The 26,924-nt window shown below is 33.0% G+C and overlaps 3 protein-coding genes across 4 annotated transcripts in view; 2 read left to right on the top strand and 1 right to left on the bottom strand.

Annotated features, from left to right (window-relative positions):
* LOC130629008 (ubiquitin thioesterase OTU1-like) overlaps positions 1-26,924 on the top strand; it is a 74,910-nt gene that overhangs the window by 46,987 nt on the left and 999 nt on the right. Inside the window, exons 2-8 of the mRNA XM_057442096.1 lie at positions 23,730-23,826; positions 24,051-24,177; positions 24,565-24,724; positions 24,807-24,848; positions 25,354-25,508; positions 25,660-25,746; positions 26,273-26,436. Coding sequence (XP_057298079.1) covers positions 23,812-23,826; positions 24,051-24,177; positions 24,565-24,724; positions 24,807-24,848; positions 25,354-25,508; positions 25,660-25,746; positions 26,273-26,436 — 750 coding nt within the window. The 5' untranslated portion in view covers positions 23,730-23,811. The remainder of the gene's footprint in view (positions 1-23,729; positions 23,827-24,050; positions 24,178-24,564; positions 24,725-24,806; positions 24,849-25,353; positions 25,509-25,659; positions 25,747-26,272; positions 26,437-26,924) is intronic.
* Positions 514-2,565, bottom strand: LOC130629000 (alpha-(1,3)-fucosyltransferase 10-like). Its single transcript, XM_057442083.1, has one exon. The coding sequence runs from the start codon at positions 2,414-2,416 to the stop codon at positions 686-688; it is 1,731 nt and encodes a 576-aa protein (XP_057298066.1). The 5' UTR covers positions 2,417-2,565; the 3' UTR covers positions 514-685.
* On the top strand, positions 4,254-23,263 carry LOC130628999 (DNA-binding protein SMUBP-2-like). 2 transcript variants are annotated; one of them, XM_057442082.1, is made up of 12 exons: positions 4,254-4,745; positions 17,550-17,733; positions 18,174-18,453; positions 18,554-18,625; positions 18,780-18,908; positions 19,034-19,302; positions 19,492-19,638; positions 19,791-19,945; positions 20,225-20,373; positions 20,763-20,886; positions 21,077-21,679; positions 21,894-23,263. In XM_057442082.1, exons 1-12 carry the CDS (start codon positions 4,460-4,462, stop codon positions 22,400-22,402), a joined length of 2,907 nt encoding a protein of 968 aa, XP_057298065.1. In that variant the 5' UTR covers positions 4,254-4,459; the 3' UTR covers positions 22,403-23,263. The 2 variants fall into 2 exon arrangements, with proteins under 2 accessions (XP_057298065.1, XP_057298064.1); XM_057442081.1 differs by having other exon boundaries at positions 21,891-23,263.

Below are 26,924 nucleotides of genomic sequence, written 5' to 3'. Positions count from 1 at the left end.
TTATATAGTTAGGTCATTTTTTTAAACTTCTAGGAAAAAAATAAACTTAAAGCATTTTTTTTCAAAAAAAATCATTCTTTAAGAGATTACTTGGCTGGGCTTAGCGTCCCCTTGCCTTCATTCCCCCGGACACTGTGAGGGGCTTCAAAGTCTTTTTATAGTGCCCTGGAACGGGACTTCTCTGAGCAAAAAACAAAGATTTTTTTTTTGATTTAGCGCTTATTTTTAAACAAAAATAACAACATTACAATAAAAAACTGTACAAAATTATTCGATGTAAAAAAATTAGGAAATTATTTAATACACAAAACCATTGGTTAATCAAGAAAATATGCAAAAAGTAAAGTTATAATACACAAACTACAAAGTACAAGAACAGAAAAATTATCCGGCTAGATCATCACGGTTCAAACATTTTTTTAGTTATAAAACAACAAAGCCTTAATTACAATTAACATTTTAACAATTAAAAGCTTTTGACATACGTCGCTAGAATAAATCGAATTTCCCGTTAACGTTATCACCTTATTTTCGACTTTCGTGTAAGTTATTAAAATTCAAATTTACGACCTGTTTCGTAACCCTTCAAATGGTAGCGCGGAAATAATTCGGGTAAAAATTTACTTCCATAACTTAGCCGATATATTGAAAAGTGAACAAAAGAGGCTACTAATATTATTCAATATCACAGTACATGCATACGAAAACATTTCATAAAACAGCGCACAAAATAACAAACCACCAGAATTAATCCTGCCAAAAACATCAAAGCGCACGTATACAAAAAATATGAAATATCTTGTTTTTCTTGTACTTTAGCCTGCACATCATCTGAACCATAAGGTGGATAAAGTTTCCAGTCTAAATAAGATCTTGGTTTGCATGCATCAACATCAAGTCCAGGGTGCAAACGCCCCTGAGAAAGTCTCATGCACACTTGACAAAATAAAGGATACTTGGGTTTCCACCAATGTCCTATAGTTAGGCTGCTCATATCTCCAATACCCTGGGTTTTCCATTCTAGATATTTATTATACGCAGTCTCATTATTACTGAGATAATGCAGATAATCTGCCAATTCTTTGGGAGAATTGAAATCTGATACTTTTATAATTGCATTTTTTAAGTTTCCCGGTAAGAATTCGTCTATTTTATCAGTTCCCATGTAAACCGGCACTGATCCGGTGTCTAATGCATGATACAACCGGTCATCTACAAAATACTCACAATCTTGATTCATAAAAACCAGTGAAAATTTATAAAATCGAGTCAATACTAGTTTATAATCCTTGAATACATACTTTCCATTCACTTGTCCATACAGACCAATCAAACCTTCTTTATTTTTTAAACATGCGCCGTACGAATGAACATCTATAAACTTCATGAGCTGTCTCATATATTCAGTTCGGACAACTTCACATTTCGAAAATACGGCAAGAACGTCACCTAATCGCTGTTGAAACGGAATGGGTTCCGATAAAGACGGCATTGGATATATCGGGGATGGAAAATCCGAATCTAACCTATATGATATTAACAGGTTAAATTTGTTCATAATACGCGGGTCACTGAGTGCAGGTGTATAAACAGGATTTTCATTGTTTTGTAGTATCCATGGAGCTAAATATTCAAACGGGGGAAAGTCCCAAACATCCGTCAACCGAGAGTGCACAACAAACGCGTCTGCTTCTTTAGCCCTGCTGCGATTGTTAGTAATTTCGCAAGATACCGGACAATTCTCTCCAACGTATGTATACGGCCAAACATGTTGGTCTCTTTCATATTCTTTTTTAGATTGCATCCTAGCCATATGTCCTCTTATTTTGGACCAGTATAGTATAATGTAATGTTTTCGGGTATTTGCAGTCCGGTTATCCCATTTTTCTGGATTAAAAGGGTGTCCTAAACTGTTTTTTTTCTTTGCATTTGTCCGGTGTAAATTAAATTCCGGTGTAGTGAGTTTCGTCAAAGTTATTTTACCTGCACTAACAGCGTTATCATTTTGCACGTTCCGTCCTGCTAAAAATACTCCACCAATTATAATCATCAGTAAACACGACATTAACAAAATTCCTCCAACGCATTTCATTTTTGATTTGTTGTAAGAAAAACTCTTTGAACAAGTACGATGTAAGTTCCTAGGTGAAATGTAGTTCAATCCTTTGCTGTTCTTTAACTTGTAAGGTGTAAGCGTGTGCAGTCGATTAAAGAAACAAAACATACACGATGGAGCCGCTCTTCTCCAAGGTGATGTTAAATAAACAATTTCATCAGAGTCATTATTATCATCATCATCATCAGTTTCATTATCGTCACCATGCAATGCATTCAAGTCAACTTCGCTTTGCTGAAAGTGTTGTGCGTACTGAAGACATTCTGTATGCGGAAGTGTAGAGCGTAGCTTGTCTGCCATATTTAATTGAGTGTATGCACATTAATTAATGCTGTGAATATTGTAAATGAAATCTTCAGGAGGGTGACATGAGGGTCACGAGTTCAATGGTACAAGCTGTGAGCATCTAATTGAGTGAAACATGTATTTACATTACTTGTCTGAAACAAACCAAAAGAGATAACGTTGTAACTATTAAAATAAACTAACTAAGTTAACATTATTAGATCTTAAATTATCTACAATTATTATAATAGATATACCCATATAATAACATTATGTAGGTCTTGGTAATGCCGAAAGTAATAGGTATTTTCAAGCATTAGCATGCATTTGAGTATTTGCTTAAATCATGCTCAAAATAATATTTTAGTGCATACAGATGCAGATAAACTCTATGCATGGTTGCATACATTATCAACCTTGTACCCATGCGGCTATAATGTATCTTGAGATTTTCTTACCATATATACAACTGTTCGAAGACTGGGTGGTTGAACACTTTGAAACTTCACGTCTACGGTTTAGATTTTTATCTCATCGTTGTTTAGTTGCAGCAATCAAAATGTTTTGATAGTAGCTAACACAGCTGCCATGTTGTCTGCATTATATCACATGTTTATTTGTATAGCATAGTTTGTGTTTGTTACACTGGAACTTTTTTTGGTTAAATTAAAATGCTTGTTTGTTTTTAAACTTGGCCCAAGATCACAAAAAGATTTGAACAAGTGAATTGAATAATCCTCCCTCACTTAAGTACATTTCGATGAAAATTATGATCACATTTTTCTCCGATGTCCTAAATTGGGTTTTAATTAACGCTAGAGAAAACAACGCACAGTTCTCCATACCCACACTTTCGCAACGTTAGGGCATACGTTAAGATGACGCTTTAAAGTATTAAAAAACGACAGCAAAAACCACATGCATCAATAATACTTTTTGACCGTATAATGGAAAATTGCAAATTCCTTAGAACAAAACGTGTCCTTAGCTTTATTTATAGTTTTCTGTATTAGAAAACAGTCGTACAGGAAACCACTAAGCTTCGGACATGTGCAAAACACTTAGCTATTCATCTTCCTTGTGGCTCCGTAGATTAGTGGTTTACAGCTCTCGTACTCTGTGCGGGAGACCGGGGTTCGATTCCTTTTGACGGCGATTCAACATTGGCGAGTGAATGTTACCATAGGCCCGGGTTAACCCAAGCCATGTGAGGGAAATTGGGGAGATAGTGCACTGTGTGGGCCGTTGGATGTTGCCGGGAGTTCTCCGGTAGAGCATGGACGCTAACTGGATCTGCGTAGCTCAAAAATGAGCATTAAATACTCTAGGACTCTCCATCTAAGCCATGGCCCCTCCTGGAAATAATAGACAGGATATATTCCTCGATATTTGTGAGGCTAACCATGTAAAATATGCACATCTATCTACTATCTATCTTCGTTATAACCACTTAGATGTTCGTCCTATACTGCGGCCACTCACCGCTTCGTCAGATCACGTACAGGCGATGTCTTTGTTAGGCTTTGCACTAAATCACTCAACTTTTTGCTACACGAAGATCGGTTTTTTTGTCCGATAATTTAGAAAAAATAAATAGCGCAAAAATGAAGATAAACTTAAGATTACTAAGAAATTTTTAACTCAAGTGAATTTTTAAATCGTTACAGAAATACAATCCTGGTCAAAACTATGGGGAGACAACGGTAGTTTTTTGGCCATGTCAAAAGCATTGGTCAAATAATAGAGGGGACGAGGAATATTTTTAGGGTGCAAAAAAAAAAAAAACGTCCCCATTTGGTTTTCCTGTGGGACCGAATGCAAAGTTTCATGCTAAAAGTTACATGACATTACCATAATGGGAGCCAGAGCTTTGCGTGCTAGGCTGATGGAAAGGGAAAAAAAGAAAGAAAACAAAGAAGTTGTTTTATATTTTCTGTGATTGACTATTCAGCTAGTTATACAGCTATAATCATAGAAAACTTTAAAACGTTTTTTCATCCAAAATAGCGAGCCAGCTAGTGCACAAGCTGTGTATAATTAAGTAAAGAAACTTTTATAATGAAGAAATACAAAAGTTTAGAAGAATTTATTCATATCCAAGAAGAACTGTTGCAGCTAGAACAAAATGCTGAAGTACAAGAGAGGCACATGCTTTACGAGAATTGTAGTGTCAAAGAATTGGAGAAAAGAGGTGTATGTGTTCGATACTTAACAGTTGATCACCAAAAGACAGGAATGTATGGTCGATTTCTTGTGAAATTTATTTTACCGACTTTAAAATGCATAACAGCAAAGGAGGATGTATCAGCAGCAGATTGTATAACTACTCATAAATTAACCCCAGGTTTGTGTAGTTCACCTTCAAAAATATATAGCTAGCTATATAGCTAGCTAGTCATTTGACATTAATGACTGCCACATATTTATAGCATATTAGCAATTAGCTAGCTAACTAGCTTTATAAGAAGCAGTGCAGCACAGATCTCTTTTCACGATTCGGTTTATTGTCAATTATAAAAGATTTTTCGAAGGTGAAGAATTCCCATATTTTAGGTAAGAGAGAGAGCAAAGCTATAAACATTTTGGTGTTTTAAGATCAATGTTGTATAATTTCTTGCAGCAAAATATAGCTAAGCATCATTTCCAGACAGATTTCTATTGTGATTACCTTTCATTAGCTAAATATGTTTCGATTTCACATTTTTCAGCATTCTCTACCTCTAGGAACTACGTTTGTTTTTACCCAGCAAAATTTTAAAAATGGAGGTTGTAAAACACAAATGTCAATTAGGCCAAATGTCAATCATCACTACAGCAACAAAGCTGAACCGAATTGTTGAATTCTGACCCTCTATACCATCTATTTTAAGAAATCTAACATAATAAACATCCCTCTACACTTTTCCACTAAGCAAACTTGTCCCCACGCCTTTTTTTCATTTCAAATTAGCGGATTAAAGATTACATACTAGAAAATATGTCGATGCTAGAAAAGGTGCTGGAAAACTGCCATATGCATAGGATAAAACCTTTAAAAGTTTTTAACACTCCCTTCAAGCTCAATTTTTCTGCGAGGGATTGGGGTGGTTGGTCGCCATTGTTGAAAAATTACGCATAGCATGCAGCCCTTGAAATAGCGGACGGACATCGGCCATTGACCGACCCAGACACAAATATGTCCGACGAAAATCATTTTTGGCCTGTCATTTCTACGTTTTTATAGCTACATCTCCCCTATTATAACTTCAAAAATTAAAAATTAAAACCTGTAAAAATAACGAGATAATTCAAATATAATCTTGTATCTTTTAATCAATCGTCATTCCACATCTCTTTCGTTTTGTTTTCATCTGCCATGTGCCATCATGGAAGTTACTTAATCATGATCACACATACGACCAATAATAAATGTGTTAGGCGCCGTTAAAAAACAAAGTAAGGCTGCGCATTTTAATAAGCCAATTAAATCACAAAAAAATGCCATCGCTAAAGAAAACTTAGAAAATATAAAATAAAAAAGTTTTTAAGTTTGGATTATTATTATTATTACTAGTCGACGAGGCCCATGGAAAAATCCACTTAGGGGTCGTCTACAAATTTCGTATGATATTTTATACGAATATATACGAATTTAATTGCTTTTAATTCGTATAAAAATCGTATACAATTCGTATAGTGTTAAATAGTTATACGATTTTTAAAAAATCTAATACGAATTTTATACGATTTTCATACGAATTGTCATACGAATTATATTCTCTTTTATACGATTTTCATGCGAATTGTCATACGATTTATATTCTCTTTTATACGAATTGTCATTCGAATTATATTCTCTTTTATACGAATTATATTTCGTTTTTAAACTTTTAAAATGCGATCTAAAAAAACATTTCTATCGCCGTTTTTCGTTTTTAAACTTTTAAAATGCGATCTAAAAAAACATTTCTATCGCCGCTTTTCGTTTTTCAACTTTTAGAATGCGATCTAAAAAAACATTTCTATCGCCGTTTTTCGTTTTTAAACTTTTAAAATGCGATCTAAAAAAACATTTCTATCGCCGTTTTTCGTTTTTAAACTTTTTAAAATGCGATCTAAAAAAACATTTCTATCGCCGTTTTTCGTTTTTCAACTTTTAACATGCAATCTAAAAAAACATTTCTATCGCCGTTTTTCGTTTTTAAACTTTTTTAAATGCGATCTAAAAAAACATTTCTATCGCCGTTTTTCGTTTTTAAACTTTTTAAAATGCGATCTAAAAAACATTTCTATCGCCGTTTTTCGTTTTTAAACTTTTAAAATGCGATCTAAAAAATATTTTATTTTGAAACTCATATACGAATTTAATACAATGTCAAACGATTTTCTTTTTTTTAAAACCATACGCATCTAATTAAAATCTCATACGAATTTTTTGTTAAACTCGTACGAATTTAACTCATACGAATTTAATTTAAAACTCATACGAATTTAATTTAAAACTCATACGAATTTAATTTAAAACTCATACGAATTTAATTTAAAACTCATACGAATTTAATTTAAAACTCATACGAATTTAATTTAAAACTCATACGAATTTAATTAAAAACTCATACGAATTTTATACGAATTTAGAAAAATTTCATACGAATTTAATTACTGTATGGCAAAAGAAAATTCGCATAGCATATACGATTTTTTTTGATACAAATTGCTACGAATTTTGTAGATGACCCCTTAGGCAAAAAAACAATGTACAAATAGGTTGTTTCAGAGGTTTTGCCGACGTCAGCAGTGCATATAAAAAAAATTCGCTGAAAATTAGTTCATTCATTGCCTTTATTGTGTAGAGCTTAAAACGCTGATCAAGAAAATGTATATGATCATGTGCTTTTGATGAGCAGTTAATGAGGTATAACGGTTTTATAATTTTGTTGACGTCAGCAATGGCCCGTCAAAACCCAAAATTCTTTTTTAGAATTTTGGGTTTCAACGCATAGATCTTGAAACACTGATCAAGAAAATGTATAGGATCATGTATCTTTGACAACCGGTTGCAGCAAAATTAGGGTTTGAAGGTTTTTTGATGATGTCATCAACCCATCCATTACGAAACGGATTTAGGGACCCAGGTTTAGGAAACTTACTTACTTAAATTCACAACCTCGTTTTGGCCATTTAACCTCAAAGTTTTCAGTGCACTGTAATGGCTTCATTAATTTAATATAGGATATTGACATTAAAGTAATGTTATTGACGTGATGAAGAAATCTACTTTGCCTGTTACAGACTCAGAAACACGCAGACACACTCTCCGTATTATTATCTATATATTAATACGCCTGGTGTGTGTGTGCGCACGGTGAGGCCATGTCACACGAATTACGGGTCACTTTCTTACGACACGGCGTTACGCTAAAATTTACTAAGTTAAAAAAAAACGCAAATCAGGGGGTTACTATTTAAATATTTAATTCTCTTTTCTTATTACTTTAAAAAATAAAACTCTTTTTCTTTATTTTATTAAAGCTAATTTTTATTTTATTTTTAAATGTTTTTATTTGTTTTTTAGTTTTAAAAGCCCCGTTGGTCGTTATAGATGGAATGATTTAGTTTTACCCCCGGTTTACCATGTGTGCACCGTATCTCACGGAAACAAGGTTTATCAACTGCAAAATGAAAACGGAAGCGAAGAAAGTTGTCTCTTTTTCAAAGTATCTTGAAAAAAGTTATTTCAAACAATGTTTACTTATCATGAGGTCATTTTTGTGTTCTGGGACAGAGGTTGCTTTCTTTTTTAAAAAAAACTATCGAATTCGAATGATAATTCGAATCTAAAATGTTAAAAACAAAACTGTTGTTGTAGAGCGACTGTTGTTGTCGAGCGAGAATAAAAAAGTTTATTTTGTTGTCAGAAATATTTGTTATAAGGAAGAAAAAGGTACGATGATAAAACGCCAAAAAGAGAACTGATTAGAAATGTATCAGACAATTGTAACTAGCTATACATTTTCAATTTTTTTCTTTGGGATGAAGCAAAGTTTATTAATCGAAGTAAAAAACTGATTGGAGTTTTATCCAGAGAACGCTAGCTACTACTGAGAAAGCGAAAGAAAAGCGTGTTGTTGTTTAGATTATCTGGTAGAGAAATGAATTTAGGTGAATAACGTTTTTAAGCCATTTACACGCTTCCAGCTAAACTTTCCCTTTTAAATATGAAGTTAAATATGTTTTGTCTTCAGCCTGAACATATTTAACATGTTTTTTGCAAACCTTTTTCTCTCCAAAGAAATGGGCAAGAACACCAGGGAAAGTTAACAACATGAAGGCTCAAACGAAAAAAAAACACTATTCTTATAAAATACAGCGTGTATATCGTAGAGAAGAATTTAGGTAAAATGTAGAAAGTAAATTTTCCGTTGTTACTGTTTTAAAGCTACGATGTGGTTAATGTCGTTATAATAAACCTTAATGTTAACAAAGTTAAATCAATGTTTACATCTGTTACGTTACCGTTTGAAATATATTCGATTCTTACATTCGAAAACACTGCATTGTTATCATGCATGGCACGTTTACGCATTGGGAGGGTTGCTGTATGCAATAGACTAAATGGCTAATTTTGTATGATGCATTAGAAACTGGAAATTTTGCAATAATCTTTTTTGTGTGGTATGTCTGGTATACTCTTTTCCCTGGGATACTTCTGGCATGGCAAAGCAGGTATATAGTTTTGGCAGATTTAGCTCCTTACATAACCGTTGTTAGACACCTTCGATTATGTTAAACTTTTTGCATTTTTATTTTATTTTATTTATATTTTGTTGTTGGACCTGCTTATATTTTTAAACGTTCTGTATAATGCAGATTATGAGCAACCTCAATCCCAGGGCTTTTTCTCTCTTTTATTTTTATTTTTTGCACTTGCTATTTTTTTTGGACTTTTGTTTCAGCGGTTATAGATATACAATAATGCAAATTGTGACTTTTAAAAATTCAAATTACTGTGTTCTTTGTTTTTATTTGGCACCCATCATATGGAGTCGATGAGAGATTCAGTGGATTCTGCCACGGGACTTCAGCTAGTAGAGATTATTATTTGTAGACTCGTCACAAGCGAATGGGAAAAAATATGCTTAATTTTCAAATTAAAAAAAATCTTTATCCATGTGGCTCAAATAAAACTTCAAAATTCATTTAGAAAGTTCAGCTACATTTTAACAAAATTTATACAGAAAAAAATTTTACCGCACCAGGCCTTGCCATGTACGATGGCCCTGAGGTGTCACTGGGTCCTTCTCAAAATTCAACGAGACCTTCCCATTTTTACTCAGACCTTCCCAATTTTTGACTCGGACCTTCCCAATTTTTGACTCAGACCTTTCCAATTTTGACTGAAACCACCTGAATTTTCAGCTGAGACCTTCTCAATTTCCCAGCAAGACCATATTAGTTTGGATTCAGACCTTCTCAAAATTCTGAAAATAAGTTTTGCTAACGCATATCACAAAAATATTGCGATAAACAAAGAAAGTCAGATGCGACATCAGCATACAGCAGCAACTACACTGTGTATGTGCACAAAATGGATTTGATACCTTGTTTATCCGATCAAGAGAAACCATTGGATGACCTGATTAATGACTATTTTATTGGTGGGTACACTTATGAAGAAATTCGAGAGTTTTTACGAATACATCATGGTCATGATATCAGTCTTTCTACGCTGAAAAGAAACTTGAAGCGTAAAAATCTATTCAGAAGACCACTCAATATTGAGTGGTCTTCTGAATAATCTATTCAGAAGACCACTCAATAACCGAAGGTGCAGTGTAAATGAATTAGAGGCTGCGATACAGAATGATCTTGAAGGTAGTGGTGCTCAACTTGGATATCGTCGTGTATGGGCATCGTTGAAAAGTAAAGGATTGATTGTACGCAGGGAAGATGTTCGTAAGACTCTGCTAAATATTGATCCGTAAGGTGTTAATCAGCGAAGAAGACATAGATTATCGCGCCGTACTTATAGAAATCCTGGTCCAAATTTCGTTTGGCACATTGATGGGCATGACAAATTAAAGCCCTTTGGATTCAGCATCCACGGATGCATTGACGGCTATTCACGCAGACTCATTTGGTTAGAGGTATCATCAAGTAACAAGGTGCCAGAGTTGATAGCAAGATACTACCTGGAAGCTATAACGCAATTGAAGGGAATTCCAAACAAAATAAAGGCTGACGACGGTACAGAGCATTCCCTTATCGAGCCTATACATATATCCTTACGCGATAGTAATGGGGATTGTGAAGCCTTGGATACATTTTCTATTGTATCTTCACCAGTTAATCAACGTATAGAGGCATATTGGTCGAAACTGCGTCGAGACTGTCCTGGTTGGTGGGTTTCCTTCTTCAAAGACCTTGTGGATAGAGATTTGTACGATCCCTCAGACGCTGTTTTACTCGATTGTGCAAGATTTTGCTTTATGCGCCTTATCCGTGAAGAAATACGAACCGTAAAACAGGAATGGAATCAACATCTAATTTCCAAATCTAAAAATGGCGGACCAAGTGGAAGACCCAATACAATGTATTTTTTGCCTCATTTACACGGAGGAACGAATTTTTTGAAAGATGTCGATTTAGACGAGGTTTCAGAATTTTCAAGTATTTCGATACGTACAGTGGAAGATTTTTCTGACGAATTTGGTGAATTTGCTACCACTTTGATGGCTCAAGATGGTTGGAACGTGCCAGATAATTTCGAAGGCTGTTTCAATTTGTATGCGTACCTTATTCAAAAAATTGCAGAATATTCATGAACAGTTGAACTAATTCTTTATGAACAGTTTAGTTTGTTTTCCAGAAAAAAGATATGCCATTTTTCTTTTATATATTGCTGTCTTTCGAACAAAAAAACATGCTGCTCAGAAATATAAATGGTACAACACACCACACGTATGCCGTGAATTACCAAATTATAGTCCACTTAACCAGTAAGGGATTCTAATTCAGTCATTCCCGGTGAAAAAAGTATCTCCAAGTTTATATAGAACAAAACTCTAACTCATATAAAATTTCCAAGTAAAAATCTCCAAGTTTAAATAGAACAAAACTCTAACTCATATAAAATATCCAAGTAAAAATCTCCAAGTTTAAATAGAACAAAACTCTAACTCATATAAAATATCCAAGTAAAAATCTCCAAGTTTATTTAAAACAAAATTTTATAAAATAGTTTCTATGTGAAGTGTCCAAATAGAAATCGTCAAGTTTGTACAGAACACTGCTGGAACTGCCTTTGTATAAAATGATAACATGATCGAATTTCAAACACACTCCTAATAGCAAAATAAAATATGTGCACTGTCATGTTTATATAACATTTTGTTCTCAACTATTTCTGAAGGTTTCTGAATTAAGCAAAAAAAGAACGTAATTTAAAACTATATAAGAATATCAGGTAAATACATACAGTATATGATATCAAGTAAAATCAGTTCCCCAGCTATCCACCCGCAAGATATTCTGGAATTCTTCCCGGAGTTCACAAAAGTTGCGGTACGAATACGGCAGTTCCAATAAAGGCGCACACGTATGCGCAATTGGTCTTCTGGCAGCATTTTCACCCATTTCAACAAATGACACATCTATTTTTCTACATAAAATTATGTCTGAACCTGTCAAAAATCGCAACAATTTCACAAGATCAATATTGTCAAGCCCACGAACATATTGAAGCAAATATTTGTAACAACATCGTTGTCCTTCTGTCTTCGGATCTGCAACGAATAGTTTTATAACTTTTTTGGTAGAAGGTGTAACAGCATCGTAAAAGTTTTTCAAGAAACATATTGATGAAAATTCTTCATATTCTTTCAAACATTGTAGTGTTTTCGCCCAACTGCAAACCATGATGAACGGTTTTTGTATTATTTCTTGCTGTGCAAGTTCAAGAACAACTCCATAAACATTGAGTGGATTAACACTGGATCTACAGTTGTAGCGGTCTAGAAGATCTATGAAATCCTCGTCCTTGTATATTCCTTGATTAGTGGTTTTCAGGGCTTCTTTTAATAATGATGCATCCATTGGTGACACAAAGTTTAAAAAAGATTCCATGAGCAGATCATTAGAGAGCGGTGTGTCCCCAAATAAACAATACGTAACAAAAGCTTTGGCTAAAAAAATTGGAAAATATCCAGTTTTGGTGTATCCATGTTTCAGTATTTTTCCAATTGATTCCCATTCCTCAAAGTACAAATCATGCCTTATGAAAGGTACCCTTTCTGATGTTCCAATACAGAGAGAATCAGCAACCTCCATCCAAAAAGATGTATACAAATCTCTGTCAACTCCAATACCAACGCCACTTTCTTCTTCTCCTCGTGGATCAATAATTGTCAACTTTTTTTTATCGTTTTCCATTATTTGTTTGAAGCCGTTGATCATATCTTCCTTCAAGCGCAACCTATGAACTTTGATAGTTTTAATACCATCAGAAAGAATCAAATTTACTTCGTTGCTATCTGGTTCCAAGTTAGTGTGGCTAGAGCTAGCGTGGGATGACAAATCCACAGTTGTGTCACGATGGTTTAAGGTGGCTGGAGATTCCAAATCTACGAGGTTATCAACTTGGTTAGGGTTACCTTCATATACCAAATTGATGACAGAATTATAATGATGATTTGTACCAGCTTCAAATTCAAAATTGGGATTATTATCGTTTTGATGGTCAGGTACAATTCCAGATTCCAAATCGACTATGTTATCACCATGGAAACCAGGATTTTGTACAGTTTCTAAAATATAAACTTTAACTGTATATACATTGTGTGTAGGTTTTTTTATCGATTCAGACCAATTTTCAAAAGAAAATTCCTTGGGAAATAAGACCAAAATTACCTACGGCCGAATAAAATCTGTTCTATCCAGACAAATTAGCATACGACACAAATTATATCAAACGAAATTATATCAAACGAAATTATATCAGACTACTGTACCAAGTACTTTTAAATTTTCTGAGGCTGTTGTACTTACTAGGAACGTCAACAATCTGCTGATCATCTTCTTCTGCAACCAAGAAGTCATTTCCAAAATCCAAATTAGGAATTGGAACACACATAGAATTACTTGGAGGACTTGCATCTTCTCGTTTTCTGGTATTCAAAACAAGGTACATCTTTGACAAATACAAACCATTGTTGTTTAAATAGTCTGTTAAGGACAAATTTTCGTCAAGTGGTTCATCAGCAGAGTTAGTCAGAGTTGTAAAACATTCATCGATTGTTTCTCCGAAATAACATTTTCCTTCATTTGAAAAGAATAATCTCTCTGCTCGTTCCTTAATTGCGGATAACAGTATGTTGTCCTCCACCATTATGAACCTATAACCACCACCGTTTTTTTGAGACACAATAACAGCACGGCCTTTTTCAACATGGAATCTTTTCCACCGAACATGAACCTAGAACGTCAAGAAGTTCTCCATATAGCTACATTGCAATAAAATTTGTTTAAAAAAGGATCAAAAGCTTACAATTTTGTGGTAGCTAGATACCTGCGAGTTAATTTTTCACGTTTTTTCGCCTGATACACTTGTTACAGACTTAAGCTATTAGTCACCCTATAGCTACATAATATAAGGAAATTTCCAACATGCTTACCTACTTGACTTGTGCTATAAATTCATGACGACATGCAAATACCAAAAGCTTGGTAGTATACTTAGATTAGAGTAAAAAAATACCTTCCTTTCTTTAACTTTTCGTTCATTTTCTCCCTTCCTCCTGATTTGAAGTATTAAACCACTTAATCTTGCTTCTGTTTTCCTCTTATTTTCACCAACCATTATCTATTTGCTAAAAATCCCTTTCTGCTGTTCCCTTCAGGTGTGTTTATATTTGTATGTCTACCATTTTTACATCGCGATTCTCCTCCAGCGTGTTCCGGCATTCAAACGGTCTGGGTCTAACTTTGAAAGTTTTTGTAGGTCCTCGGCACTGTGAAATCAAAGAAGGTCTGGGTTGAAAATGAGATGAGTTAAAAATTGGGAAGGTCTGAGTTAAAAATTGGGAAGGTCTGAGTGAAAATTGGGAAGGACCCAGTGACACCTCAGGGCCATCGTAGCCATGAGTCCCCCGTAGTGCTCGCGTAAATGCTCGTTACCCGAGCATTCTATTGCTCGCGTAAATATTAACATTTTGAGATAAGTGTAAGCGTTTTTCTCAAGAATTGATTGGTCTTTTAAGTGAAACTGAAAAGATATTTGGTGTGATTATTTTCCACCCATCGTGCAGTTCATTCGCCATTTTATAAAACGCTTGCGGTACGGGCATTAAGGTAATCTTTGTTGCACATTCATTTTGCAGTAGAAAAGTGGGGGACGTTTTTAATTGTGAACCCCAAACACGATGATCAAGCCTCTACTGGTAAAGCAACTCTCTCAATCTTAACTCCCTTTTCTACATGTCCGAAATAGTATGCATGACTATACTGTCGTTTTCATAAATTTAATGTTTATTTTTCAGGTCATCACAGCAAATAGGAAAAAATATGCTTCATTTTTAAATTAAAAAAAAAATTTATCCACGTGGTTTATATAAAACTAAAAACTAAAATCTCTTTTTAAAAGGTACACGTCAGGTACATTAAATTTATACAGAAAAAAAATTATACCGCACATGGTTTTTGTTTTTAAAATTGTTTGAATAACAGTTGCGGCATAAAGAAAATAATCCATTAAATTTGGACCTGCTATGGTTTCCAATTGTTTCGTCAAATGAAGAAATTATCTACAATTAAATCCATGATAAATTGTCTGTTCAGCCTGTAAGTGCACTTTTGCAGACTTGCTCATCCATGCTCCGTCAGTGTTCACCTCCGCATTAGTTAAGAACCGCATGGCTGGATTTCTTGTGTAAGACCTGGTTACCAACGACGAAGGGGCTGGGCGAAAGAGATTGATGTCTACGTAGTTTTTTAACTAAGTCAGGAGTCGGTGAATTAGCTAGGATGGTCAGGTTGGCTATGAATAGGCTTGCTCGTGGATTTAAAGGACCAGGACTATCCAGTAATTCTGAGATCTATAAGTGTCCGACCAAAACGGAAATCTATCAGACGTTTTGTCTGACGAAAGTTCGAAAAGAGATACAGACATGTCCAACCAAGCTGGAGATGTGGAGGATATTTTGTCTGACGAGTCTCCAAGAATAATTTCGAGGGCTGAGCATGACAAAAGTTTTTGCCCTTACCCATATCCAGACTATTGACATGCACACAGATTCTGGTACAGTACAGTGTGAGTGTAGGCTTCATCGTATGCGCTATACACCTTTTCCTGCAAGCTGAGAGCTCTTCTTATATTTATCATAATTACTTTAATGATCTTTGCGATAGTGATGTTGGGAGTAAATTAACAAATGTTTCACGATAAGACAATACTGTAATTATTTTCTCATAACTGAGTTTCATTATTAAAACTTACTGAAAATAAAATCCCCTTAGGTATTAGCATGAAGTAAATAAATTTAATGACATGTTAACTACGCGAAAAATCACAAATAAATCGCGCTTGTTCTTAATAAAGGTTTATGCGCATGTTTTTTTTATCTGTAAGATTGGTGTCTTTTAAAAAATATCTTTCTAACATTTTATTTTATGTGGTATTTTTTCAACAAAAAATTACGTAAGATTATAAAAATCGCCCACAGGACTATTGTTGTTAAAAAAGTTTCATTTGCATGTTTTTTCAAAAAAAAAATTTCCTTCATCATCATCATCATCATTCTCAGCTTAACGTCCGTTTTCCATGCTAGCATGGGTTGGACGGGGTATATTAATGACCCTCTTCCAATCTGATCTAGACTAGTAGAATTTCCCATTTCCTGTGTATATTTGCATCACGCATGCAGTTGATTATAATTTTTTGTTATGAAGAAAAAAAAAATCTTATCCCCCCCCCCTAAAGAGAAAGATGTGCATATTTTACATGGCAAACCTCACAAATATTGAGGGATATACTCTGTGTATTATTTCCAGGAGAGGCCATAGCTTAGATGGAGAGTCCTAGAGTATTTAATGCTATTTTTGAGCTACGCCAACCCAATTAGGGCCCACGCTCTACTAGACAACTCCCTGCAACTTCCAACGGCCCACACAGTGTGCCATCTCCCCAATTTCCCTCACATGGCTTGGGTTAACGCGGAAAATACGGTAACATTCACCATGTTGAATCGCCGTCAAGAGGAATCGAACCCCGGTCTCCCGCACAGAGTACAAGAGCTATAACCACTAATCTACACGCCACAAGAAAAAAAAAGAATTAATTTGTTCTCTTATAACAACAGAACAATTATTTCAATAGTAATTTTTAGTGTTGTTCTAATGTTTTTCGTGTTATAAGAAAATCTAAGTTCTACATCTGCAAAATCTTTTTAAGTTGTACAATTTAATTGGCAAAAATATAGGGAGGATGTTGCGACAAACGTATTCTGCGTTATTTTGTCCTATACAGCAAACTATTTAAGTGACAGTCATATAATATATGATATATTATTACAATAATAACGAAGGAGGGAGTTAGGATCATGTAGGCAAGTTACAGTTTCACAAAAATTGATTTTTTTAAAGCAAAGAATGTATCGTTTTTTGAAAATATAAGATATTTTTATTCCTTCAAGATAAAAATTAGAATAGTACAGTAAGTTTATTTTTATGGTTTAATTGCTGTCGTTTACAAATTCTATAGACTTCGCGCTCAAAATATTTTCAATATCCTTACACGCAGGTTATTGTTATTTGAACAATAAGTTTTCCTAATCTTTTCAATTTCTTGCAATGTAATTATTTTGTCTATTATGAAAGTAATTATTTATTTTTATAGATTTTTTACAAACTTTTACAAAATGGTTGTACCAATATTCATAAAATTAGGATCTCAAAATAATCATTTCCCTATTTGGCAGGAAAACAGGGGTTTTCATTTTTTCAAATATTTATCAAGTAAATCTGTAAAAAAATACCTCAATTTTCTTTAGTTTAAACATACACTAATCATAGCTACAAAACTTGTTGTTGCAATCATGCAAGGCATGAGATTACAAAATTTTATTGTTACCAACTTCCTCACCAATCCACTATTTTATAAAATTTGTTGTTTTAGGAGATATTATTGGACTTTACCCAAATAAATCAGAAGGTATTGAACCTCTTTCCACAGGTGTTGTAACTAACGCTCGTCGTGATACTATCTCAGTTGCTTTCAATGAAGATTTTGACACAAATACATGTCATATGTATAAAATGATGATTTTGACAAATGACATTACATATAGACGTTTGAAAAGGTTTGTTAACATTTTTCATGGTTTTCAGACTTAAACGTTTATGATTATTTTGTAGCCTTAAATAGAAATGTGGGATAGATTTTAAACTTCTTACCTCAGAAAATTATTTTATTTGTGATAAAAACTATCACTATTTTCTTTCTTACAATAAAAGGAATTTTATCTAAAAGTTGCAATCAGCCAGGTCAATGAATTAGTTTTAAAATATAGGTGGCCTTATTTAGCTTTAAAAATTAATGTTAAATGTGGAGAAAATATGTCAATTGTCATCTATTAACGTCAATTAATTTTATTATATTGCTGTTAATTATTCTTATTTTTATTATGAACCCATTTTAATTTTTGTATATTTTTTAAATAAAAACAATTTTGCATGGAAAAAAAAGTTTTGTTTTTGTTAAGTTATATAACCATTTTGTTTTAGTATTTGTCTAATTTAGCGCTTTAGCGTCCCTAAAAAGAATTTCATCACCTGCACCTTGTCTACACCTTGTTGATCTACTCTTTCCATGTCAAGTTGCGGGAAACTCAGCACAGTCAACTAATCCAATGCCAATCAATTTTTTCAATGAAAAGCTTGATGATTCTCAAAAGAAAGCTGTTGAATTTGCTTTAACAACATCTTCACCCATCTGTGTCATTCATGGACCACCTGGAACTGGCAAGAGTACCACAGTTATTGAGGTCATTCAACAAGCTGTTAAAGTACATTCAATGAAGGTGTTAGATATTTGTCTTACTGACGAAATAAACCCTGGAAATATATAATTTGAATATTGCTGTCACATGTTGTTATGAATTTGTTTTTGTTCTTGCATAGGTGCTGGTATGTGCTCCCTCAAATATTGCTATTGATAACTTGGTAGAAAAACTTGCAAGCAAGAACATAAATGTATGTAAAATTTTACTCTTTGCATGTGTTCAATTTTTTAAATTCTGTACTCCTAAATTTAGTAATAATCTTGTGAAATTCTATTTTTTCATCTTTTTTGTCTCACTTGTTAAATGTATATGGAAAGAACGTACCTTGCACCTTTTTTTGTTAGATTGTTCGACTTGGTCATCCAGCTCGTGTTTTGAAAGAAGTTCAGAAGCTATCCCTAGATGCTATATTAACTAGTAGAGACTCAAGTGACATAATTAAAAATGTGCGAGCAGATATATCATCAACTATTGTAAGTTATTATTAGCTTCTTATCGCTGATGAAATTTTTAAGATCTTTCACTACTTACTCTAGTTATTAGAATTTATAACAATAGTGAGCAAATGTCTGATCTCTGAACAAAAACTCTTTTTCAGGGTAAATTTAAGAAATGTAGAGGTGATGCTGAGATACACGCCTTGAGAAGAGAAATGAAAGACCTGCGAAAAGAATTAGTTGATAGAGAATCAAAAGCTATTAAGGAAGTACTTAGTAATGCAAACGTTATTTTATCCACCACGACTAGTGCGTCAAAAGATGGTCCACTAAAACATTTGCCAATCGACCATTTTGATTTGCTTGTTATTGACGAGGCAGCACAGGCTATGGAAATTAGTTGCTGGATCCCTTTGCAAAGTGTATCAAGGTTTCAAAATATATTTTTGTTTAGATTTTTATTTTATACAAAAAATTAAGCAGTACTGTACTGTTTCATTGTTTTCGTTTTGAAATTTGGTCTGAATAAATAAATATGAGAATTGATTGTTTTTTTTATATAGATATATATTTATATTTTTGTTCTCTTGTGAATTGCTGAAATATTGTGTTCTGGTAGATGTATTTTGGCTGGCGATCATAAACAACTCCCTCCAACTATCATATCAAAAAAAGCTGCAAAAAAGGGTCTCGAAGTTACGCTTCTGGAAAGGGTTGTCAAAGGTGTAGGAGAAAATGTTGTATGTATGCTGACAACTCAATATAGGTCAGTCATGTATTATTTTGTTGATCAGAAACACATAAAAAATAACATGCAAAAGATAAAACTTGGTGGAGTTTGCTACCTGACAAAAATGTTTAGTTAATGATGGCCCAGGTTTAAGACCTAATACCACTTAGAAACTTCACTTTTTTAAGGATGCATGAAAAGATTATGAGGTGGCCATCGAAGAAATTGTATCATGACAGATTAACTGCATCACCAAGTGTTGCTACTCATCTACTTTCTGATTTGGAAGGCGTTGAAAATATACCAGAGACAAACGAACCTGTTATTTTTGTTGATACTGCAGGTTTGCTTGTTTTCTGCATGTTTTTTGCATGTTTTTGTTGTCTGATGTTAAAGCTTTACGCATGTTTTAACTCTTTTTATAGTTTCAACTCTGTTTACACTGAACTCTTTTTCACTCTTCCACATGAAAAATTATTCAAAACTTTGTTGGATAAAATGTCATGTTCTTTATAGTAGCTGCCAATCTATGAAAGGGCATTATTCTTAGCTCCTGTTGGAATTTAATTTTCAAAAACCAAAGAAACATAGTCAAGGTTTAAAACAGATTTCAAACCTTTAGGATGCAGTATGTACGAGCTGCAATCAGATGAAAAGCAATCAAAAGGAAATAACTGGGAAGTTGATATACTTTCTCACCATGTTGATACTCTTGTCAGTGCTGGTGTCAAAATGATGGATATAGGTGTCATAACACCCTACAATCTTCAGGTAATTTTCGTTTAATTATTTTCAATTTTATTGTACGTTCATTTTTTTGGTAAAAATCATCATATTGACTTTAAAACTATGGATTATAGAGTGTTGTTTTTCCAAAATGGATAATGATTGGCTTCTTAAAATGTCAGGATAAACTAATTTTCTTGTTTTTTTAAGACATAAAAGTGACTTAACACAACAAAAAGTGCAATGAAAGTCTAGCTGGGTATTCAAAAGAAATTCTTAAAAATAGTTACAAACATTCAGTTTCACATTGCATTGTGTTTGCTTTATTTTATGTGGTGTCATAAATCAAAAAAGTTTATGTTTTGCTTCAAGGTATAGCTACAGTGAAAGAATAACTAGTAAAACATGAATTAAAGTCTTTCCTTTTTTACTAGGTTGATTGCTTACACAAAGCTATTCATCCCAACCACCCTCTTGTGGAAATACATTCTGTTGATGGTTTTCAAGGACGTGAAAAAGAGGCCATACTAATATCTATGGTTCGTTCAAATGACAATGGTAACATTTTGTCTTAAACTTACTAATAATGTATTAAACCAAAATAACTTTTATTTTAAGTTGTTATGATGGCAAGAAAAGGTGTTGTTACTTATGAACTATGAGATAATGCTAAGATTATGCCTTGTTTCACACATGTAATTTCAAAGTATATGAAAGGTACTTCTGTTATGTTGGGTTTTTTTATCAGGTGAGGTTGGTTTTCTTGCAGAAGACAGGCGTATCAATGTAGCAATTACAAGAGCAAGGCGACATTTATTTATGGTAGCAGACTCTTTTACTATTTCCAAACATCCATTTCTTGCCTCTTTATGTGAATATTTACAGCAAAACTGTGATGTTAGATCAGCGCAAACCAATGACAACATCGCTGTATCTTCCATTGTGATGTCAACTGAGAAATTTGAACTGCCAAAAGAGATGTTAAATATGAATAAAAACAATGGTGAGTTATGTAAAGAAGCATCACCATGTAAAATTGAGCCAAAAAGCCCTGTTCATGTTGATGATAAAACAAAAAGAGGACCGAAAATAGCAGAAGTTAAAAGAAAAACACAAAAAGAAGATGAAAATGTGAATTTAAAAATACAAGATAAAAGACATCATTTTGAAGAACAAATAAGTAATTTTGTGAAATCAAACAATTTAACCCTTTCGTTTCCTAGTCACCTTTCTTCGAAAGAAAGACTAATGGTGCACGAAATTGCAGAAGAACTGCAACTTCACCACTCTAGTGAAGGTGAAGGAAACTTGAGAAGAATTGTTGTACGTAAACAGCCAGTTGTTTTAGAAGGTAAGCAGGCATTATGTATGAAAAAGTGATAAAATTTTCCAAAGTTGCAAAAGCTTTTTATGGTACTAATCACCACTCTTTTGATATAATATGCTTTATTCCTAGGAGATGTTATTTACTCTCAAACTTTTCCGATAAACACTTATCCTACTGCCTCAAACATTACTGTTTTTTTAGTTTTGTTGTATTTTTTTCTACTTCTTGTTTTCAGCAGTTCAACCCGAAATTCAACCAGTTCATACTAAGTGTCATATTTGTTCAGTTATCGTGCCTACATCCAATTTTGATTTGCATGTTTTACGTTGTAAGAAACAAAGCTTGTCAAGGAAAGAACATGATGTTCAAAGCCCAACTAAGAAGACAACAAAAAAGAAGAAACAAAAAAAGAAAAGTGAAGAAGAAGATATTGATGCTTTGCTGGAGTCCTTCTCAAAGGAGAATTCAAAATGCGTTTTTTCCAAATGTCCAAAAAGTATTAAAACTCTCGGTCAAAAATGTCAATTTTGTCAACAAATGTTTTGCTTGTCTCACCATATGGCTGAAATTCATGGTTGTGGAAATGCAGCCAAAGTTAAAGCACGGCAAGATATTTCTAAATATCAAGGTTCCAAACCACATTCAATGAACAATATAAAAAAAGCACAGCTTCAAAGAAAGCTGGATAATAAACTGAATAATATGGAAGATGAAAGGAAAAAAAAATCTAAGGACTCAAAGAAGTAGAAATTTTTTTGCATCTGTTGTTATTTATATTATTATTATATTTTTTATGCGTTTTATACAGAAGAATTGCGGCATCAACAGGCTTTATTATAAAGAATCACTTAAATTACCCTATTACAGTGGCTGCTGGAATAGTTAAACATTTTGTGCAATCTCCTAAAAAAAGTCCTCCGCAATCGTTGATGCAGTTGCTAAAGGAAAAATTATTTTGTGTTTGTAAAATAATGCTAAAGATTTGTTTCTCAACATATAAACTAAGTATTATATCAATTTAATCTAAGGTGTTGCATAACAGTGAATAAAGGATAACAATCTTTTCACTATTTTTCAACCAATAAAAAGTGTCAAGAATTGAGTTAGGGAAAAATCCATTGCAAAATTTTTTTCATACTTCCCTAACTAAATTCATAGTTAGTGTGCTCGAAAATGTTTAAATAATTTTATTATCATCGCTATTTTAGCGTTGTTTGCTTGGCATTCTTGTTGATGAGGAAAATCACAATATATTAATTACCGAACATTGAAACATTTTTTTTTATTTTAGACTAAACGCTCCTCTGAAAAACTTAACGTTTAACGTCCAAATGTTTTGATTCTCAGAAATTCTTGTGTCTGAAATGTTGAATAGAAACACCAAGAATCATTTGTGTGCAAATAAACGTCATTGCCATCGGAGGAAAATAGCATACAAACAAGGCGGAATTTTATACATTAAAAAATGTTCAAGCCTTCGTTATGTTCCCACATCTCTATTAAACTCTCTTTTAAGAGTAATAGAGTAAATATTGTGTTAATTTTTGATTGCGATAATGTGATCCTAGACAGTTTATGGATAAAAGATACTGCAACAAGAAACATTGCTACATGCTTTTTTTTATAATATTGGATTAACTTTGCTGCTTTAGCATGCAATGACTTTTAGTGCCTTTCATAGTTCTATAAAAAATCTGTGCAGTATTTCCTTATGCCTAAAGTAGTATGTATACTGTAATCACATGAAAAAGATATGTAGTGGAGCTGTTAAATTTATACACCAATAATTTCATGCTGGTACATATTTTGGTTAATTTTGACGGCTCTTTCACCAGATATTTTTCTTGTTGACAGTTTTTAATATTTTTTGTTTCAAAAGTCTATTTTTATATAAATTATCACTTTAGAATTGTGTACAGTATATACTTGATTAAGCCCCAAGGAGCTTATTTGTCAGAAAATGATTTGGGAAAGGGGGCTCTTATTAAAAGAATATTTGCAGTATTTTTACGAATTGTTATGTTGGTAAAAGTTACATTATTGCGAATGCAATCTTATGTTGATATTATTTTTTAGAAAAGTAGTACACAACAATGATAATAATTTGAGGAAAATATATTATTTCAACATTTACTGTTGAATATAATACAACAAAAATGTCGAAACCTTTAGTAAGTTTCTTAATAATTCAAAGCTAACGTTTCGGTTCCTAGGTAGTGTCTCAGTAAATGATCAAGTAATAACTGTTTTTTTTTGTTTATTTATTAAAAATGTGAAAATAAATCAAACACCTTTAACATGCTGAAAAGCAAACAACATACATTTTCAACAAAGATTTTTAGAGTTTGGCATGTTACTTGTGTACTCATGTGTACTTATTTTTTGAAATGTACAGGTATTACGATGTCAATATGGCGGTGGTCAGCGAAAAGTCCTGAACAATCTAACAGTTTCCTCAAAACTTTCAGAACTTCGACAAGCTATCTTTTTACTTACAGATGTTGCTCCACATAGACAGAAAGGTGCGAACATTTTGTTTTTATTTTTGTTTGTCTGTTTTTTAGGAAGCAGGTGTACAATTCTTGCACGAAATTTGAATGTTTGCGTTATAATAGGCTGTTAGGAATTAAAGCTTTTGGATCCAAAAAATCAATGCATGTAAAAACATCAGCAAATAATTAAGATTGTAGTATTTTTATATAATTAAAAAATACTATGTGTACTATCTATTAGGTAAAAATCAGCATTTCCTAATTTTTGTACACAGGCTTTCTTTTTTGCAGCACAATTTGTCATTAAAATTGCATTGTTAATTTTACAGATATCCTTAACTAACTAAAAAAATGTCAACCATTTATCACCTAAAACAAACTCTAATCTAATCTTTTGTTGTTGTTGTTTTTTTTTAGTTATGAGTGGTTTTCCACCGAAAGAAATAAACATATGCAGTCAAGATGACACTATTGGTGACATTTCGATACGCTCGGGAGATACGTTGATTATTGAGGAGAATAAATCTGAACCAAAAGAAGCACCAGCCAATGAAAAGTCATCTAAACTTGTGCGAAAGTAAGTTATATGTTTTTTGTTTGTTGTTGTTTTTACATGTCACGTGTATTTAATTTAATTGTTGTTTTTATTTCTTTGAAAGAGTGGTTCCTGCTGATAACTCCTGTTTGTTTGCAAGTTTAAGGTGAGTTAGTGTTACATTAAGTAAGAGAACTTGCTCTGTAAAATATCTAATGTATGTATTTTTATAAAATATAAAATTAAAGTATGAATAGTAAACCATTGGATATAAACCATGAAAAGAAAAATACCTGAAACCTTTTGTATTCCTCTATGATTGTTCACCTTGTTGTTGTGGAGAGTAGAGGTTCACCTTAAAACCTCTTAAAAACTGATTACTTCTTACAGCGAAAACAGTTTCATAAACAATATAGAAATAGAAGAAACTTTTGTCATTAATAAAATCATAGATCACTGCCTCCCATCTTTGGCTTACAGACAGACAGCAAGCATTGTAAAATAGATGTTATTAACATTTCAATTTTATTTTATAAACAAATAATTTCTTTTCTATGAATTGTTTATAAAGTCAATATGAAGCAGCCATTTTAAAAAGAAACTTTTTTTATAGAACCTGAAAGACAACTACAGTTCTCATATTATTATAAAAGACATAATTTTGTTCTTAGTTTAGTCATGCTAAGTGATACATCATTTGCAAATGAACTACGGCAGCTAGCTGCTACTTGCATAGCACAAGATCCTGTCGCATATAATGAAGCATTTCTTGGAAAAACAAATTCTGAATATTGTCAGTGGCTTTCACAACCAGATCACTGGGGAGGTTTGTTAAAATTATTGTTTTCGTTGACCCAGAATAAAAATAGCAAAAAAAGGCTTTTAATGGGAGTTTTTCTGATTCGTTGTTCAATCGTTATTTTGACGTTCTTTCCTTCCTTCTTTTTAATGCCCTTCTATGTATTTATTTTTGTTAGGTGCCATAGAACTTAACGTTTTTGCGAAACATTACCAGATGGAAATAGATGTAGCAGATATCCAATCAGGAAGAATTGATAGGTTTGGTATGTCTATGACAAAAATAACTGACTTGTAGTTTATTGAAATCACCATTGGCTGCTTAATATTTTTGATATATTCTGTAAAGTAAAAGTCCTGGTCTCAGAAAACAAAATTGTAGTAACTTTGTAGGAATAATTGTTTAAATGAAAAGGAGTGTGTTCACCAACAATATAAAGATACTGACAGAATGGCAATTCCAAGCGATACGAAATTTTACTACAACAGCATAATAAAATTGACATTATGTGTTTCCTTTTTCATTAGTGGTCAGAATCGCAGGTGGACAGATTTTTTGTTTTCAATTTTTTTACCAAATTGTGACAACCTCTGGATGTCTGTGATAAATTATGTTGAATATTCTTTTCACCATTCATAATTTCGATCCTAGAGATACAAAAGAACGATATTCCATTTGTTGTGGTAATTCCCAATTACCCTTCTTGAACCTCTTCAATGAAGCATTATCTCTATGTAAATCTGACCATTCTTTTACTGTTCAATAAAACATATATGACATTGTTTTAACAGGTGAAGACGAACACTACGACAACCGCGTGTTCCTGCTTTATGATGGTATACATTATGATGCACTTGCATTGGAAGAAAATGATGTAATAACACAAACTGTGTTTCCTACCACTGATATGAATAGACAAATTGAAGCATTAGCTATAGCTGAGGATTGTAAAAAGGTAGGGAGCTAACTTTGTGGTACTAATTAAATGTTTTTAAATTGTTTGTTTTTAAAAGAAATTAAGATTTTAAAAACGAACTAATAAACAAGCTTGGTCTTTTTACATAGTGTCCGCCAGATCAGGAAAAGTCGGGGAATTTATTGTGCCCATGGAAAAAAATAGGAAGTGTAGTAAAAACCAGGGAAGAAGCTTGTTGGTAACTATTGAAATCAATGTTAATTCAAGGTGTCAAATATATCAAGAAAATATCAGCAATTTTGGGTTTAAATATTCAAAACTATTTTTAAATTTGCATTTAAAGGTAATTCAAAATTTCGATAAGTATGAAGTTTTAGTAGCTAGAATTATAAGAAAGATTTTTAGTCCCAAAATGACAGGAAAATGAAGAGAAACCCTAAGCATATATGTGATGATCGTTTCAAACTCCAGGCTGGTTAAAAATCTGAGTAACCATTAGGAAAAGGATTAAAAAATATCAGGGGAGA

This window comes from Hydractinia symbiolongicarpus, chromosome 15 (genome assembly GCF_029227915.1).
Source record: "Hydractinia symbiolongicarpus strain clone_291-10 chromosome 15, HSymV2.1, whole genome shotgun sequence".
Lineage (NCBI taxonomy): Eukaryota > Metazoa > Cnidaria > Hydrozoa > Anthoathecata > Hydractiniidae > Hydractinia > Hydractinia symbiolongicarpus.
Note: the sequence above shows the minus strand (reverse complement) of the source record. Positions and strands in the feature narration are given on the sequence as shown.

What these genes read in the sequence shown, in the direction of transcription:
- LOC130629000 (XM_057442083.1), bottom strand. Translation starts at nt 2,416, where the DNA reads ATGGCAGACAAGCTACGCTCTACACTTCCGCATACAGAATGTCTTCAG.
- LOC130628999 (XM_057442081.1), top strand. Translation starts at nt 4,460, where the DNA reads ATGAAGAAATACAAAAGTTTAGAAGAATTTATTCATATCCAAGAAGAA. An exon ending in CAGATATATCATCAACTATT is followed by an intron (nt 18,909 to 19,033) that starts GTAAGTTATTAT and finishes ACTCTTTTTCAG; the next exon opens with GGTAAATTTAAGAAATGTAG. An exon ending in TATTTTTGTTGATACTGCAG is followed by an intron (nt 19,946 to 20,224) that starts GTTTGCTTGTTT and finishes TCAAACCTTTAG; the next exon opens with GATGCAGTATGTACGAGCTG.